This window comes from Hakea prostrata, chromosome 8, assembly GCF_041222555.1.
Source record: "Hakea prostrata isolate BN-2017 chromosome 8, UWA_Hpros_2, whole genome shotgun sequence".
In the NCBI taxonomy this organism is placed as follows: domain Eukaryota; kingdom Viridiplantae; phylum Streptophyta; class Magnoliopsida; order Proteales; family Proteaceae; genus Hakea; species Hakea prostrata.
The window spans coordinates 53,823,883-53,842,810 of NC_142607.1; the positions used below are offsets into that span (position 1 = coordinate 53,823,883).

Consider the following 18,928-nt stretch of genomic DNA (forward strand, 5'->3'; position numbering starts at 1 on the left):
AGGAATCAACATTTCAAATATATATATATATATATATATATATATATTTTGACCGTATTATATAAACAAAGAAAAACCAATCCAGTCTAAAGTTCAACACGTCATTAAGTGAATGGATCTTTAGTCGCAGCATAGTTTTTTTCTTTTGGTGAAGGAATCAGCAATTGATAGATCATCGGTGACTTGACTGTGTTATACTAATTATGCACTTTTGGGGGCTTACAATTTCTTAAATGCATATAAAAACGTTCAGTAAAACAAACTAAATGCATGTGCAGAACAACCGCAGCAACAAACGAATTACAAAAAAGAAGAATAACGAGTAAAGGAGAAAAATACTAGATTACAGATACAAGAACAAACAAATCTTACTCCAACGCTAACTATCATCGTCACTTTCATCACTATATGCGACCAAGCCTCCAAGAGAATTCCCAGCAACGTCAGGTGATTTGTCACTGTTGCAGCTAGTTCCATTGGCTTTGTCTGGTTGTTTCTCTGAACATGCAGCATCTGTCTTTGCCTTCTTTGCCTGTGGCTTGACCGTGATAATCAACCCACCTGGAGGTCGATTCCTAGGGTTCTTTCCCCGTGGTTTCTGGTTGTAAAGGAGAAACAGATTGTCAGAGCCCGATAAGCTAAACTTTATGCAAAGAACATGCTGCCAACTTCTAAATTAAGCTCAGATTCTGAAAAGCAGGAAGAAACCCCCCCCCCCCCCACAAGAACTACTTGATTCTCATTGGATCGCAGACATGTCAGCATGATTTGAGTGCACTAGAATATCACCACAGTTCGAAACCCAAAACAAACAAATGCATGAACCTCTATTAAAGCAGTAAGATGTGAAACCTGAGTGGACTCAATGTTTCTTGGCTAATCACCAGAAGCCAAATCAACCATGTAGACAAACTCTTAAACCATCAATTCATCCATCCCAAACTAAAAAGAAACTCAATTGTAAGTATCCAAAACAAATAAAGTCTGAAAAATGGGGGCTGCAGCACAAACTATCGGAGGAAAACAGAAGAGCTTAAATCAGACTGGTACTAATTATGTAGAAAATTGAGATTTCTAGCAACCCCCCCCCCCCCCCCCCCCCAAAAAAAAAAAAAAATCAAATGACCCAATGAGTGCGTGTTAATGACTATTTCTGAATATGCAACCTGTGCCACTATGCCATCAGGAACCCAAAAGAAAAATATAAAAAAATTCACACTAAGTACTAACTTTATAACTGCAGAAATGATGCATTTGGATGAGAGTGAATAATCCCATTTCACTGCCTTAGCTGGTTTCACCGAGAAAATGAAACAGTGAAGGATTACCAATGCTCTTGAACTAACTATAGATTGGACAGTTAGGCTGGATTCTGACACAGAAATGCAAGTTGACATCCATGGTTGGACCATCTAGGCTTAGTCTTAAAACCCAGTATGAGACCAGATTTCTGTCTAGGAATTTTTCTATTTAAGGGAATACTATTAATTGAGAGCTTGTTTAATTATGTATTATTGGGTGTTAGGAATGTAAGGTTGACAGTTCAAATTCAATTGAAACTCCTTTATTTAGTTGTAAGAGTTCTATTTAACTATAGTTAAAGTCCTAGGTGATGCAGATTCATCACCAAACTGGGCTTGTTTGCCAGGAATAAGTCAAATGGTTGTACATGTTGACCCATTGGTTCAAGTTTCAATGTAATAAGCCAACCTTATGGGCCTTATATATGGGTAATGAGATTGCATAACAGGATTTGTTTCTTTACTTTGTTTGATTTAAGCTGTTTTGGGTGAGTCAACTGAATCAATTATACATGGTTCTATTCAAGTTGCTGATTTAATTCTTCAGTTAGCTATTAGATTAGTGGGATCAACATCAAACTTAAGTCATTTACACATCATGACAAACTTTGACCATGTCATTGAGTTAGTGTCCTTCATTAATTCAGTTTCCTAGTCAGTACGGGTTATCTTATTATGTTAAGGATTGAGTTAGGCCTTTCCTTCTCAGTGTTTCATTTTTTGTGTGTTTCTTTTTCTTTTTTTTTTTTTTTTTTTTTTTTTTTTTTTTTTTTTTGTTTTTGTTTTTTTGGGGTGGGGTGGGGGTGTTGTTCTTTTACATAAATTTAGACGAAAATGCATTGTACATGAATTAGTTAATGAAAAAGTTGCTGTCACTCTTCTTCTCCAATGAAGAATCTCTAGTGTTTAATAAAGAAGAACCACTTGTGTGCTATCAAGGTAGGTTGGTGTTTGATCCAATAAATCCACATTATTATTTCACACCAACACTGTTAATTTCTTCTGCTCTATTCCATCATCTTCGTTGTCCATTATAAAAGTACTCTCCTACCTTCTTGCAACCAGAACCTTTGTTTCTAGAAGATTACATGCTACATGTTTTTTGAGATTAAATAATGCAGCCATTATACCCTCAAAACTTTGACCATATATTCAAAGAGCCTAATTATGAACTCTTAAGAGTTTTACCTAATTCTAACCTGCTGATCTGGAGATAATTTTCTCCATTTCTAGATAGTGTAGAAATCCAATTCTGAGGATTGATTCGATTTGACTATTATATTGGGTGATTATTGCTCGTAACTTTGTCATCCATAAGATTCAATTGGTGATCAATATTCAGAGATAAAGAGGTTTTAATTTGATGAAGATACCCCTCTACTAAAGCAACAAGAACTAGCTCATGAACTTGAGCGAATGGAACTCAACCCGAGTTCCACTAAAATTATACCGACTTTGCTGCTATTAATCCTCTCTCTACCACTTCATTTTCTTTCTTTACATGATTCTGTTGGCATGCTTTGCATTTTCTTTCTTTACACGGTTCTGTTGACATGCTTTGTTTTGCACTGCAAATGGTCAATAACAGTGATGTGGCCTTAGATTGAGTAGGATCAACTTGGGGCCCGTCTTCCAAGAACTAAATCAAAAGGATAAGATTTTAGGGTTTTCAGGTTTTGGGTCATTGATTGGGGCACACAATATAGGTTGTATTGGTTGAATGGCGATGAAACTTGCACAGAATTTAGGTAATGATATATGAGGATAATCCCTAAAGATTCGGGCTGCTCAAATGGTTAGATTGGTGGAGATCTAAGTTTGAAATTTAGGTTTTATGGGAGGTAAGAAATTTTTCAATAAAGGGGATTATAACCTTGGATATTGGATGGTCTTTTGATGCATACTCATTAACGGATAAGGGCTGATAGGCATAGGCTATGAATGGATTTATAGTGGCTTCTGATGGTTAGTTTGGGCTGGAGCGAGGTTATAATGACTAGATTTGAAGGAAAACAAAAATAGAAAGAAAAAGGCCCATTGGAGAGCGGAACTAGAGGACTAGAAGAAAGAGAACTTACGATTATTGACAAACAGCCCATGGGTGCTTGAATAAATCCTAGAACTTTTAGATGTTCTACAATCTTGAAGCTTCTTCAATAGAAGATCGAAGGGACAGCTTAGGGCAAAATTTTTTTTCTGGGGGGGGGGCGCGGTGAGGGAATTAATAGCATTACATCACAAAGCAAGAATGGTCAAAATAAACTTTTATCAATCAAATTGTGCGATCAACTGAGTAACTACATCAATACATATATTATACAAAGCCATATTGGCTAACATAAGACTTAGAATAGAATTAGGACTAAAGTACAACCTAGGGTTACTATTCACAGTTACGGTTCACGTGAACAGTAACTTCAACTTTCCTACTGAAATCACAACTTCCAATAATACTTAAATAAAAGAATTAATAGGATAATTAAAATTCAAAATAACCTAAACCAACAAAATTTCAGTAGCTGGTGTAAGGGGGTCCCCTGCACCCAACCTACACGTAAAGGTGCTGGTGTAAGGAGGAATCCCTTCACCTAGGGCTGTTTTTAGACAACCAAACTGCATCATACAGAGTTGATCTTCTCAATATTGTGTTGTTCAACCATGGTCAAGGGTGGTTGAAGCCCTTGGATATTCAGCATCATTTGTAGCTTCCTGATGAGCACTTGTCTTACTTAAAACCCTTAACTGAATACCCCGTAGTTTAGTTAGTGATTCAAGTATTCAACAACCTTCTATGAGGTCTGATTGTGAGGTTTCAGAAATGTGAATTTATCCCCATTCAGTCTAAACAGATTTTCCCTAAAGTTTTTTTGAATTCAGATGGAGATGGTTACTGACTTACCACTGGGCTTGTCCTCCTCTCATTGTGAAGTTCAGCACAGCCTCTCATCCTGAATGTTTAATTATTGGGATAATTACTATTACCCCTCTATACTATTACTTAATTGCTATTTTATCTCCTATACCTTTTTAAATTACTAATCTAACCTTAAACTTCACCTATAATTATTGTTGCCCCCCTACCGTTAAACTCCGTCAGTTAAGTGATGATGTGGCAATTTTTATTTATTTAAAAATCCCAAAATAACCCTGAGGTTTTATTCTACTTATTATACTAAATTACATTATTACCTTAGTAATTAGGAAAAAATTAACCCTAATTAGGTAGCTCCTTATTTTTTTTAGTTTTTTATATTTACTTTTCAATTTGGTGTGTGTTGCTTTTTAGTTTTTGTTATTCACTTTCCAATTTGATGTTATCAATTTTAAGAAGTTCCCATTTCCATTAGATTTTCATTTATTTACTATCTAATTTGGCTTATCAATTTTAGGAAGTTCCTCTTCTCAGCAGAAAAAAATAATTTAGGTAATCTTTTTTTGGAAATCAAAATAATAAGAATACAACTCTAAAATTGGTACTTGATATGTTTGTTTTAAACAACGATAGTATTGTATTTTGACTTTAATTTTAGAAGGACAAAATAGACATTAAACATTCAACTGTAACGATTTCTTAATACTGTTAGAACTGAGAGGGGTAACAGTAATTTCATAAGAAACAGGGTCTTTGTAATTAAACTATAGTACAAGGGGGCAACAGTAATTATCCCTTAATTATTTCACTTTACAAGGCAGCCCTCTTTCTCTCCTTGACAAACCTCCAAGACCCCCGAACCCCTTCCCCCTGGGGGTCCCCACCAAATAAAAGGAAGTTCTTTTTTACCTTACAATTGCTTCCATAATTATCCCTACATAACAAACAGTAAACTCCTTTTAGTATTTGACCCACTTAAAATTTCTGGTTATTTACCAAACTGCAATATTCTTTTAATCTTGGAGTTTTATCCATTTGGAGGGCACATAAACAACTAAAGCGAGGAATCGGAACCCCAAATCTGCATCACACAGAAGATTTTCAGGTCTGACTAAATCAAATGCTGGAGGCCCAGTTTTCTGCAACAGGCTCCAAAGTCAATCGGCAATAACAGCATCTACAGCAGCTGTTCTGTATTAATTCACTAAGATTTACATGTAAGTCCCACAGGAAAATTGAAGCTTGTTCCCTTAACAGGAAGAAGCTGCCAGCTTGATAACAGGCATAAATTATTCTTAAAAAACATATATATAAAAACAAAAAAATACAGGTACCAAAACAAATATAAAAAATGAACCAGAATAGACACAAAGCCCACCTCAACTTCAGGCCCTGATGGTGTCTCTTTGAGTTCTTGTATAACTGAAGAATGGGCTGCTGCTACTGCTGCCTGAAATGAAACAGAAACAGTAAGCAGATGAAATATTTTAAGCACCGAAGATGACCAACAGAAAAGTTGACAACAATTAAGATTCTTTACATTGGAAAATCAAGCTAAGAAGAAAACAAGGTGAAAAAGGTTCTTAAGGCTGTTTCTGGGGTAATAATCCTTTACTCTTTTAGACCTTGATGTTCAATTATGAATAGTCAGAAAGTCTAATCCTATTCCTATTTGTTTTTTATTGTCCATCCCAGTAACCATTCCAATTTCTCCAACACTCCTATAATACTAGCAAACTACCAAAAAGCGGCTGGATTTTACCAAAAATTAAAATAATAAAAATATTCCCACCATAGCCCACCATTTTACGCAAATTCATCACCCATATTGGCTCATTTTATTAGGAATTTCCCAGTTTATGAAAAAGGAATATTTGGTGACCTTAGGGTTTAAAGTCAGAATGTGGGGCTGGGATTTGGATCAAGTTCAAGTAGGCATAGGAGGCTTACTTGATCAAAATATCAAACAGAATGATGGTTAGATTGTGAAATCAGAAATATGGGTATTCCTATGAATTCCTACATGATGGTAAGGTGGAACTAGTTTTGATGGATCTATGGAGCTGAAAAGAGGATTGAGTTTAGGAGACAAAGGGAGGAGACTAGTCCAAATATGGAAAAATTCTAATGGTAGGATGCAAAACAATTGCAATTTTACCAACAACAACAATAAGCCTTGTCCCAACTAAATGGGGTCGACTACATGGATTCTTGGCTTTCAATCAGTTCTGTTTGAGGTCATGCTAGATACAAGGCCTAAGTTATGCATATCCTTTCTCACCACTTCTCTTAAGATTATCTTAGGATTATCCCTAGCTCTTCTAGTCCCTTTAATCTGAATTATATCACTTCTCCATAGAGGGGGATTATAAGTCTCCATTGAATGTGGTCGTGCCACCTTAAATGACTTTCTCAAAGCTTATCACTTAAGGGAGCAACTCCCAAACCAACTCTAACATGATCATTTCTTATCTTTTCCTTCCTAATTTTGCCACTCATCCATCTTAGCATCCTCATTTCTGCTACATTGAGTTTATCTATACGATTGTTATTAACATCCCAACACGTTGCACCGTACATCATAGCTGGTCAAACCGGTCCTATAAAATTTTCCTTTAAGCTTTAATGGAATACACCGATCACACAAGACCCTGGACGCACCTCTCCACTTCATCCACCCTATTTTAATTCTTTGGGAAACATCATCATCCATATCAACTCTTTTATTTATGATTGAATCTAGGTACCTAAAATAATCACTTTGAGGAATCTCCTTATCGTCAAGTATCACCACCTCATCGTCTACCCAATAATGACTAAAGTTACAAACTAGATATTTTGTCTTCATTCTACTTAGTTTAAAGCCTCTTGATTCCAAAGTTGCTATCCATGATTCTAATTTGGTATTAATCCCCACTTGAGTCTCATCAATCAACAAAATATCATCAGCAAAAAACATACACCAGGGGACTTCATCTTGAATGTCTTTGGTTAATTCAACTATTACAAGTGCAAATAGATATGGGCATAATGTTGATCCTTGATGTAGCCCAACTATAATTGGGAATTCATTATTTTGTCCCCGCATTGTTCTTACACTTATCACTGAACCATCATACATATCCTTAACTATATCTATATATTTACTTTCAACACTTCTTTTCACTAATATTTGCCAAATTAACACTCTAGGAACTCTATCATAAGCTTTTTCTAGGTCAATAAATACCATATGAAGGTCTTTTCTACATTCTCTATACCTTTCCATAAGTCTCCTAATTAGGTAGATAGCCTCCGTTGTAGATCTTCCCGGCATAAACCCAAACTGGTTCTCCGTAATTGTAGTTAAGTGTCTCAAACGGGTTTCAATTACTCTCTCCCATAATTTCATAGTATGGCTCATCAGTTTAATGCCCCTATAGTTATTACAACTTTGAATATCTCCTTTATTTTTGTAAATTGGAACCACAGTGCTTCTCCTCCATTCATCTGGCACTTTCCCTGTCCTCATAATCTTATTAAACAACTTAGTCAACCAAACTAGTCCATGGGTTCCTAAGCTCTTCTATACTTCTATTGGGATTTTATCAGATACTTGTGTCTTGCCAAGTTCCATCCTCCTTACTGCTTCTTTTACTTCGGACATCGAAATTCCATGTAAATAAGTTCGAAAATTGGTGCCTTAGTTGAATGGTGTAATCGTCCGAATCATAAAGCAATTTCTGCCCAAAGAGTCGAAGATGTTAGAGTTCTCCATCATTGTTTAGCTCTGAGCATTCGGCTGACATTCCCACCACGACACCCGATTTAACTTTGTGAGTGCCAACCACTATCTTTTTTTAATGTCCTCATCACATACTATTACTTTACCATCTCCATTTTTAATACATCTAACATGGTCAAGATCTCTACTCTTCCTATCCCTCATCCTAGCTATCTTACAAATAGATTTATCCTTTTCCTTCTTGCCCAACTTATTGTATAACTCTTTATACTTCTTTTTCCTTGTTTTTTACGCAATTTTCTTAGCTCAATTTCTATCCAAGCTATACCTTTGAAGATCCTTAATATCCTTAGTTCTTTGCCATGTCTTAAAACTAACTTTCTTATTCCTAATGACAGCTTGAAACTCACTATCCAACCACCAAGTCTCTCTATAGAATGGAGCTTTCCTTTTGATTCACCTAGGACATCTTTAGCCATCTTCTTGATACACATAGCCATCTCATTCCACATCACATTAGTATCCCCCTTAAAATCCCACTTTCCTTGTTTGATTACTTCATTAGTGAAGGATTTCGAGCACTCTCCTTTCAAGTTCCACCATCTTATCCTAGGATAATTAACATTGTACCTTTTGTGAGTTGTTGGGGTTAGGCGCATATCCAAGGCCACAAGTCTATGTTAAGAAATTAAGCTTTCCCCTGGTATCACCTTGCAATCCTTGCACAACAATCTATCAATCCTTCTAGTTAGGAAGAAATCTGTTTGGCTTCTATGATGTCCACTTTTGAAAGTAATTAAATGCTCCTCTCTCTTTTTTAAGTAAGTATTTACAATAGATAAATCAAAAGCAATTGCAATTTTATGGAAATATATTTGAAAATTTGGAACTGCAAAAGGGATCGAGTTTAACTGCCACAAGGAGGCAACTATGGTCCAAATATGAAAGGACTCCAATCATGGTTTCAAATCTCGGTCTCAGAACAGATCTCAGTTTGTCAAAAACCGAGATCTTGGCCAAGATGTCATAAAAATCTCTGGTAAACTCAACCCAACTCCACAGCCCCATCTCAGTCGGTATTACGGCTCAGTTTAGGCTGAAATTTGATACTAGCCTACTTTAGGCCCTCCAAACACACTGGTAGCCTTAGATTTGTGAGAAAACATGTGTATATATGAATTCCAACTCGACCGTAACTTACGTAGGAGAAATGAACATGCAAACTTTTAAGACATGATTTACACAACCATTATTTGATATAAATGAAAACATAAAGGTTTAAAGTCAAATAATACATCAAACATGTTCAGCTGTGCACATTTTTATATTACAAAATCGGTGTACTTATAGGTTACACCACCCAAGTACAAGAGTAAAATCAATGACTAAGCAGCTCTTCCAACTTCTACTCCACCAGCACCACCTCCATCAATGTGGAATGTAGTTTTTTTTAAGAAAATAAAGATTGGGAAGATTGGCTTCAAAATTAATAGATCTTTGTTGTAGTCTTGTAGATTGAGCTAAACAACTTGTTGATGCAGCCTAAGTAGAGAATTAGAGATTCAACAAACTTCTAGCGAAAAATCCGGCAAAACACCAAAACCAACAAAGGGGGAATGAGTGTTGAGACAAGTCACAATAAAGATATATCGACTTGTCTTGACCAAGATAGGGTATTTATAGACACTATGTTGAGCCAAAATCTCCAGTTGAACCAAGATCTCGGCCGAGATTTTTTTTTTTTAAATTTTATTTTGGGGTATTGACTCAAGTCGCATGAGATCTCGTGATGTGAACGAAGAATCTAAGATTTAATTGATTAAAGCTAGCCCTAGATCTGTGTCCACTCTAGGATCCTCTTCCTGAGAATCAGCAGTTTTCTAGGATTGTTGTGCCCTACGGTTGAGAGTATTTGACTGATTTATGGGTGCCCAGGCTGGACAAGGCTTAGGGTTAGGTTCAGCTGGGCATAAAGTCTAGGAATTTGCAATTTCAAACTTGAAATTAAGCTGTTCTGTTAAGTTTGGATTTGAAACTTCAAGTTCGGGTTTTAGTTTCAGGGTTTTATGAGATTCTAGGTTTTAGATGGGAGGCTAGGGTTAGGTCAAGTCTTCAAGGAGGGATGCGGATGCTAGTCCTAAAAGGATTTGGAATTTGGCCAATGGGTTGAAGGGCTTTAGGGTTTTGAAGAATTCTAGGGTTAGGGTTTCCTAATAGAAAGAAAAGTTGAAGGGTTTCTAGGGTTTAGATGTAGGAAAGGGGCTGGTTCTTACGATGGAAGGTACGGGAGTGTGAATGGGTTCTAATTACTAAAAGGAAGGCTTTAAGTCGAGGGAATCGGGTTCAATTAGAACTAGAAGGCAGCTGCACTTTAGGGTTTGATTTCTGGAAATTCCAGAAGTAGCCGCAGCTGTACTGGGGGATAACCCGGATAAGAAGAAGAAAATAGAAGAAAGGTGGGCTGGGATTGTAGTCTAGGATTGGGGGAAGGTAGGGGATGGGGGTTTAGGGATAAAGACAGAAATCCATGGGGGGAAATGAATTCCTTATTTTCCAAATAGGAACATAGCTGGGTGAAAGTCGGATCTTGACAGTCTAAACCCACCCTAGCCTGCCCAGAACCCAAACAGGACCTAGCCTCAAAATTCCGGCCCTGAGGGGGCAGGCTAGGTCAAAAAGTTCTGCTCCTGAATTAGGGTCTTGGTCAGGTCAGACGGTTGAGTGTTTGACCTGGCCGGGCCCTACCACCTGTAGGATATTTTTGGTAAATGTAGTGCAACAAAATGAAATTACAAATTGCCTTATTGTGCTGTGATCAGCCCAGCCCAACTTGGACCATTAGAGCAATAGTAACAAAGGCAGTAAATGAAGAGAAACTGTAAAAAGTTAAGTACCAGAAGCTACAAAGGCGTGAGGCTTCCACCACTACTCGGTCTAGGGAGGGTCACTTTCAATCAACAATATGGCAAACTTAATTCCGTTTCTCAAGCATGCAAACTATGTTTTGGAATATACAACCCCCCCCCCCACCCAAAAAAAAAAACCTTTCCTTTTTAAATACGGTTGTACTCACTTTCAGATCTTCACAGCAATAACTTCTAGTCTTTACTCCCCCACCCACCCTCCACCCCCCCCCCCCCCAAAAAAAAAAAAGGGGGGGGGGGGGAAGAAGGAGGAAAGAATAACCTCTAGACTTGTCTACCTTGACATTATAAAACTGAAAACTGGTCATTTATCGTAACTAGTAAAATTCACCTGGAAGCTCCTAATCTGTTGGGCTTCTTCTTCTGCCACTTGCCGCTCATTTTCCATTCTTGACTACAACAGAGAAACAATTGGAACTTCAGAACAAGAAAAAAGAAGAAAAACAAACAAAACAAAATGATCTTGAATATATATGCAAGTCGCGGACGCAAAGCAGGAAATTGATAGTGCACCCAAGAATAAGAGTAAGACCAGTATCTGCATAAATTACTATTCAACTCAAAAAGCATCAGACTTAAACCCAGGAAAATAACTCATAAAGCATCAGACAGAAATTCATTCAACCCATGCAATTATTAGAAGACCTCATTTGTAGAGTATGCGCAAGGGAACAATGGATATCCAAGTACAGAAGTATAGCCATGAACACAGGCAGAAGAATGTAGGTGTCAATGAACATGCAGGAAAGGCATACCATGAGACAATGTACATACTTGAAGAATGTAGGAAGGGCATATAACCAGACAATATACATACTTGAGCAATCCAATGCTTAAATCGACAGAAATAATAAATTGAACAAGAAATGATCAAGAATGGATCAGGGTTTAAAGTATCTCTCGATATCATATGATATGGGCTGCTATATATCTTGAAGAAATGACCAACGGGCACCAACGAGGGGGACGAAGGAAGAAAAACCGGGCCGGGCCCAACAGCCCCAGACAGCAGAGAAAGGGGAGAACGCCGGACAAGGAACGAGGCCGAGGGGGGCGCGAAGGAAGAGACACCAAGAACGGCGAAGGGGTAGGGCGCAGAAGCCGCGAACCGAGCGAAGCACGGGAGCCAAGGAAAGCAACAGAGGCGAACCCGCGGGGGCGGGGAGGCACAAATTCAACCGGGCGCCAAAAGAAGTTGTTTTCCGTATTCGTCGATAAACAACGGCGGCACAAAAAAGAATTAATGGATCGGTAGTAGGTAGTAGGGTAGGCCACTACCAATACAATGCATACTGACATGTCTCTTTTATCTTTCCAAAATGGCAGGTACCAGACTATATCAAAATGTATCAGCCAAACGGGCTGGCTATGACATGATACCATGATTACCTCTCAAAACCATTGATATATCCAGTATAGGGTTAAGCGGCTACATTATATGTATTGGCCAATACAGCTTCACACATCTCAATACATACCAATACTATTGATACATTTCATAAGAAATCATTTTCATTTACATACACAACACAACGCTTATTATAATGGGAATGAAGGAGAACTCAACCAAGAATCCAAAATCTTCATTTAGCTTCTTCTTTTTTTTTAAACACTTTTGAACCCCCAAAAAAAGCCTAATGAAGAAGCTCTAGAACATCATCCGTTGCATTGTCCAATATTCTTCATGGCTATAAACTATCACATGTAAGAAAACCTCATCTGTTATTACAGTTGATCATATGCCAAAAAGTAATGGAACAGAAACAAACCAAAGTGTGGTACACGGGACATCTCATCCACGATTCACTTCAATAATTTCACAAAACAAATTGAATGTACCAATAATCTGCAGGCAATTTTAGCATCAACTGAGATTAACATAGCAAAAGGATGACTCATGTAACCAACCCACTTAATTGGGATGACAGAACAAGGCTTTCTTGGATTAATAAGAGTTCAAGGTCAATGGAAAAACAAAATAAAATAAGATGCAATAATGCAACTCTTCTCACCCTAAAACCCATCCCTGGTAAGCAATCTACAGTAGTTTTTCCTTTCTAACAAACAAGAACAAAATGACCTGCATTTTAGCAGGAGGCTACTATCATAACCCCGGATTGCTGTCGTCATACCCACTTAGTGAAGTGCTTTAAAACCCATGCTCACCATCTGCAGTCTTTCCAAAAACTCTGTTTCATCTTCATCCAGGGCTTTGGGTGGTCCTGCAAAAGAACACAATCCCTGAAGTTCCTCCTTTCAAGAAATATTGAGCATTCAATAAATAACAAAAGAAAAAAGGAAAACAGATAGAAACAATTGTTTCACTGATGCAGTTACTCCAACTGATTTTTAATTTAACTTTCTTAGATAACAATAGTGGTAGTTGCTTTCCAAGTCAGTTTTAGAGTCCAACTACTCTTTTATTTTAATAGTCTTTAAGTAAAGCATGTAACAAATGCAAGCTCGATTGGAATGAATTATTTTGAAATTCATTCTGTAAGAGTGGAAACCAATTTGACTGGGGTTTCTCTCCTCCCTTCCTGGACTGAATTGCATATAGAACAGATCTCTTCTTTATTTCCTCTGTTTACATACCTACTAACCTGTCCTTCTTCCATTTACTCTTTTCTACTCCTGAATCTCACTGAGTTTTCTCTGCTATACCCTGTTTCCAATAGTACTTGCAACCCACCATACTTGGAAGAAACCACGTCACCTTATATTTCTGCTCTTCAAAATTTCCTTGAGTTTTCAAATGTAAATGGTGGTTTTAATAGTCAGCGTTTGTAACCATAAAATACCACTGTGATAAGAGCCAGGTCTTCAAGCAACATAGTTGAAAAAAAGTAAGGCAAATTGAGAGGGCAAGGGTTTTCAAAACTATGGGTAACACCAATTAAGGCACCCCAAAAGAAACCGCCAGGATGCCTGGGCAAAGCCTGGACAACCCTTGCCAAGCAAGCCTGAGTTCTGCTTAAATGCATTGATGGAGTACAGGGAGACATTAATCACCTTACAAATGCTTCGGGTGTTCGTTGACTGGCTTCAACAGCCCTAAAAATTGACAACTATACATAAAAGTTTAAGCTGACGGAGCAATATCAACTGAACTGAGATCTTCCACCTGAATTTAGTCTAGCTACTGTTGGACTTCTTATCAAAGAAGAAGAAGCACTGTTCATGAGAATTACGATAATGCCCTTACATTCTAAATTGCTTTGGATCCTTGAACATATTTTATGTAACCAGGGTCGGGCCCCCTGAAATTGGGCCCCAAAAAAGAAGGCACTTAAAGGTGGCTGAATACCCCAGGGGCCCAGGGGTATTTTAGTCATTTTCCTACCCCCCCCCCTTTTTGGGGGCTTAATGTGGGTTTTAATAGAATCCCCTTGATCCAAGGATTAGGGATCTACCTTTATTTTTCTGTTTGAGTTAGTAGTTTGAGAGGTAGTCCTTTTAAAATATTATTGAGTTAGTTAATTGTGGATAAGATTCCTTATCTAGAGAGGGGGTCTTAACTTAGAGTTTGCTCTATTTGGAGATAGTCTCTTATCTCCTAATGTTGGGTTCTAGTAAGTCCTATTTTAGTAAGTATTTGGATCCCAATTAAGTAGGGATTCATTATTTGAATCTAGTATAATTTGTGGAGGCTATAAATAGCCTAGTCTTTAATATAAGTAGTCAGTTTTGATTACTGAATGAATTGATTTGAGAATTTTGATTTGGTAAAGTCGTGAAATCCCCTTTGGGTACCCTGCAGCTAGAATTGTGCTTTTGCTTCTTCAACTTAAGGCTGCCATCTTCTTCTCCAAGCATTCAACCTCACATCTCAGCAAGTTTCTTCAACGACAAGTAAGTTAAGAAGCCCTCAACCCCTTCCCCTGTAGTTTCAGCCCATCCCTACCCCTTCCCACATCACTGTGGCCTTTCCCTTTCCCTTCCCCTTCCCCTCCCCTTCCCCTTCCCTGCAACACAATAGGCCTCCTTCCCCTTGTTCCCCTTAGTCCCCAGCCCCTTTGGACCCTATTTACCCTTCCCTACTGCCGCTCTAACCCTCAAAGAACACCCCTAACAGCTACTGTCCAATCAGCCCTAATTTCACAGTTCTTTCTGAAAATTCTACAACTCATCTTCCCCAGTCGAGTGATGCAGGATTTTACCAAACCCTATCCCAACCTAGTTGAGACCTAACCTCATTCCCCAGCTTTCGTTTGGGTCCGAAAACCATCCCAGCACCCTGCGGCTTGATCAAATTCACTTGCCAGACTTTCCTGGGCTAACCCTAATTTAGGGGGGATTACCTAGAAACCCTAGACCTCAGTTTTCATCAATTTTTATTTTGATTTCCAGAGTACCCAGATTTATATGCTTCTACTTGACTCCATAATCTGCTCTTCTTTATGCATCTTGAACTTCCTATGAAATTATCATTATTTCTTATCTATTGGACCATTAATAATTTTTGTAGGACCGAAGTGATCCAACTAAGATTATTGATTTATAGTACTAAGGTAGCATCATTCTGCCTCAGACAGAGAACTTAACATTCAAAAGATAAGGTATTAAAAATGGCTAAGCTTCTAACAGTGACATGCAAAGGCTCTAAAGTCCATTATATTACCAAAACTCAAATGAAAAATAACATTGAAATAATTGCAGCTCAAGATGCCCAAACCTGTCAGTGAGTCATAAAAGCTAGACATGTATATGATTTGCACAACCTGAATCATAATTGTCATGGCATCCAGGTCCAGGCAACCAAAGGTGCATTGGAAGGGGCTCAGATTCAAAGCAACACCAAAAATGTACCTGGGAGCCCGCTTAGACTTCCAAGGCACCTGGAACCTAGTGACGCATCAACAACTATGACTTGAATAACTCATTCAAGAACTTAAGAAACTCACTATGCTTGAACCGTTCATTAAATTCTGCATCTCGTTTATCTTTGTTCTCCTTCAGAATCTGCAGAAAAGACAATAACGAGTTAAAACATAAGGAATTACCCAAAGTTTGTATGCAAACAAAAAATTGTACTGTGGATACCTTTTTGTTAGTGGCCAAGTTTATGGAAAAGGATAGGAAGAAAAATTGGGGGGGGGGGGGGGAGATAAGGCATGGCACTGGTGTTGTTAGACATGCCATACCAGGGGTAGACCATTATATCAGCAATAGTAACCTAAAATGCAAAATTCACAGGTGTCCTACACTATGATATACCATGCACATTCCTAATTCAAGCATAAAGAAGACTAAGTAGGACAAAACAAGGTCATCACTCACAAATCCCATGTACCTATCAAATTGGTGGGCCATTGGTATGTGGTTTCTTTTATTATACTTACATAATGATCTAATTAATCCCCAACCATGTTTCCAATGGAATCGTAGAATATCTTTGTTGTGGGATATGGCTCAAAGTAATTTTTCCATTAAGAAACATCAAGGGACATTCAAGGGACGCTCTGAGTTTTTTGAGCCTTCTTTTCTTTGGCAATCCACTTTAGGCTAGGATACATAACTAGTGATATATTTCTCACATGTAGGAAACCTATAGTTAGTTTTTAACGTATCTAAATCATATATGATTTATGTTCCTAATGATACATGTATAAGGAAGGTTAAGCATGACAAAACAGGGTCACCCCTAAACCCATATATCTATCGCTTTCACGAGTTATCATTACATGATTCCTATGATATACCTGTGGAGTAGGTCGTATAATCTTAGAATGACCTAACTAATGTTTAACAATGTATGCAGGTAAGGTGACCTTATTTTGTCCTACTTAGCCTTCTTTATGCATGAATCATTTAAGAACACAAACCATATGATTAAGATGTGTTATAATTAACTGTAGTCTTCCTTATGCATCCACTTTGTTGATGTGATGCTGCTCTTTAAAAAATTAATAGCAAACTGTTGATAAGAATGACTGGTGCCCTAGAAGAGTTTGTCTGTTTCCCTTCCTTTTTTTTATTATATTTTATTTTTCTCAACAACCATTTAGTTCGCCCATGTCGTATGCCCACATCTCTTTGCAACTTTTTTTTATCTATTGTCTAATTGGATCCATGTAGCCAACCACATTAAGTTGGAACAAGGCTTGGTTGATGTTGTTGTTGTTGAGAGACAGAGACAGAGACAGAGAAAGAGAGAGATTTGAATGTCCACTAACATTTACAACTATCAAATATGTGTCCGCTTCACTTAGCATAAGGTTCTGCTTAAAGGAATATCTTCCGTTTTACTCTACACCCCCAGCATAACAGCTTCCGGCAAGAAACGTCAGTGCAAATACTGTGGTACCAACAGCAGATTGTTTGAAGGAGATCATTTATAGGCCATTACAGCTTTGAACGTTGAAACTGCTCTATTAAAAAGGAGTGTAGCCAGGTGGAGGAGGAATGCTCTGGTGATCACTCGGCAATGTTACTCTCTCTGAATATAATTGGGAAGTGAAAATGTGACGACGTTATCATAAGTTTGAGTTTCTTTTTTGAACTAAAATGACTACTATGAGCAACCCTTTTCGAAACTAAAATGTACAGCACTAAGTTTCATTTTTATCATAATATCAGTATGAAAAGAAAGACGAACACACGCACAAACTAAAGTCACGCATATACCGACCTCGAAGAGAGGCCTATCCCTCTGCGCTGTACCATCATCAACACACTCTCCCCTCGTTTTCTTAGCTTCGTCCAACTGCAATAACACCAGAACGTAAAGAGAGAAGAAAGACGCATCATCAGATATCAAATATTTATGATAGAACTGATAAAACGGGAATTGGTTTAGGGTTTAGGGATGAGAGTAGTGAGATGAACCTGTTCCTCCGAGACGAAATTAACCAGTCTGAAAGGTTGCGCGGATTCTTCCGCCATTCTGGTCTTCTCTCGCTAACCTGACTTCCGAAAACTGTTTCAACAATCGCCTTCCCACTTCCTCCCTCCAAAATAAAACTGATGCGATATTCTCTCTCTCTTCCCCCCGTTTTCTGTGAAAAACAGTTTACCTGTGTGAGTCATCACTCATCACTTTGGAGTTGGGCCGGGCTGGTTCGCCTGATTAGTCTCTCCCGTCACGTTGGGTCCTCAGGACCTAAACACCAGGTCCGCCTAGGCCTAATACGGCCCAATGTTGACCCCCTTTTTTTTCCTTTTTTTTTTTTAAACAAATGAATTACCCAGCCTATTTATGTTCAATCAATTATAAATTTTAAAATAAAATGGTTTTTTATGCGTGGATACTCTTATTAGAGCATAAACTAATGTTGAGTCTTCTTAGTACAATAAATTACATCCGAAACCCATAGCAACTAACATGGTCTCTCAGTGTTAAGTTTTTTTCAAATTTTAAACTTGGATGAACCAAAATACCTCTCAAGTTGTTTCGTAGATATCATATGACTAAATACTCATTAGTCTTTCTTAAACCTAGATCTAAGTAATGTGTTTTACTGAAAAAATAAATAAATAAATTTTAACTAATGCTTGAACCGTTTTTTTTTTTTTTTTAATTATTATTGTGGACACTTCTACCACCATCACTTCCATTTCCAACAAGTTAATGCTGCCAGCCGTTGGAAGACAAAACCAAATCTATTGTGTTTCAAATGGCCGAGAAATGTATGCATGCTCAAAATGCAAGAATGCCATCACCCCAATAGATATCTAGGTATTGTTTGAAACTAGCTGGATGGGATGTGACAAGTAGTAGGTGAAGCAAAGGTGAATCTATCATCGGCCATGACAAAGAAGCAATCTCAAGAACAATCTTAGGATGATACCCATGTTAGGAATGAAATTCCATAGGATATAAATCTTTCTTATTTACTAATATGTGGTAAATGACCACTATTTGTACAATACAAGGATGAGTTATCTATCGTATATGCAATCAATATAATTTGTTATGTATGGCTTGTACAATAGATTTATCATCTATAATATAAACAATAAATATAGGATGTACGAATAAGAAAACAAGGTGGAGTGATGAGGGTGTGTAATAATCTTTTGCCTCTAATCTATAATCTCTTAAGTTTGACTTATCAAAGGTAAATATAACTCCAAATAAATAATTGAGTTAGTAAAAGACCACTAT

At 37.6% G+C, this 18,928-nt stretch overlaps 1 protein-coding gene across 1 annotated transcript; it reads right to left on the reverse strand.

Annotated features, from left to right (window-relative positions):
• Positions 1-43: 43 nt before the first annotated feature.
• LOC149008634 (NEFA-interacting nuclear protein) lies at positions 44-17,804 on the reverse strand. The gene is made up of 7 exons (XM_089165177.1): positions 17,650-17,804; positions 17,453-17,527; positions 15,726-15,783; positions 12,988-13,043; positions 11,153-11,215; positions 5,552-5,623; positions 44-598 (listed from the first exon to the last, which is right to left on the reverse strand). The coding sequence occupies exons 1-7, from the start codon at positions 17,704-17,706 to the stop codon at positions 380-382; spliced, it is 600 nt and encodes a 199-aa protein (XP_089021303.1). The 5' UTR covers positions 17,707-17,804; the 3' UTR covers positions 44-379.
• Positions 17,805-18,928: the final 1,124 nt, after the last annotated feature.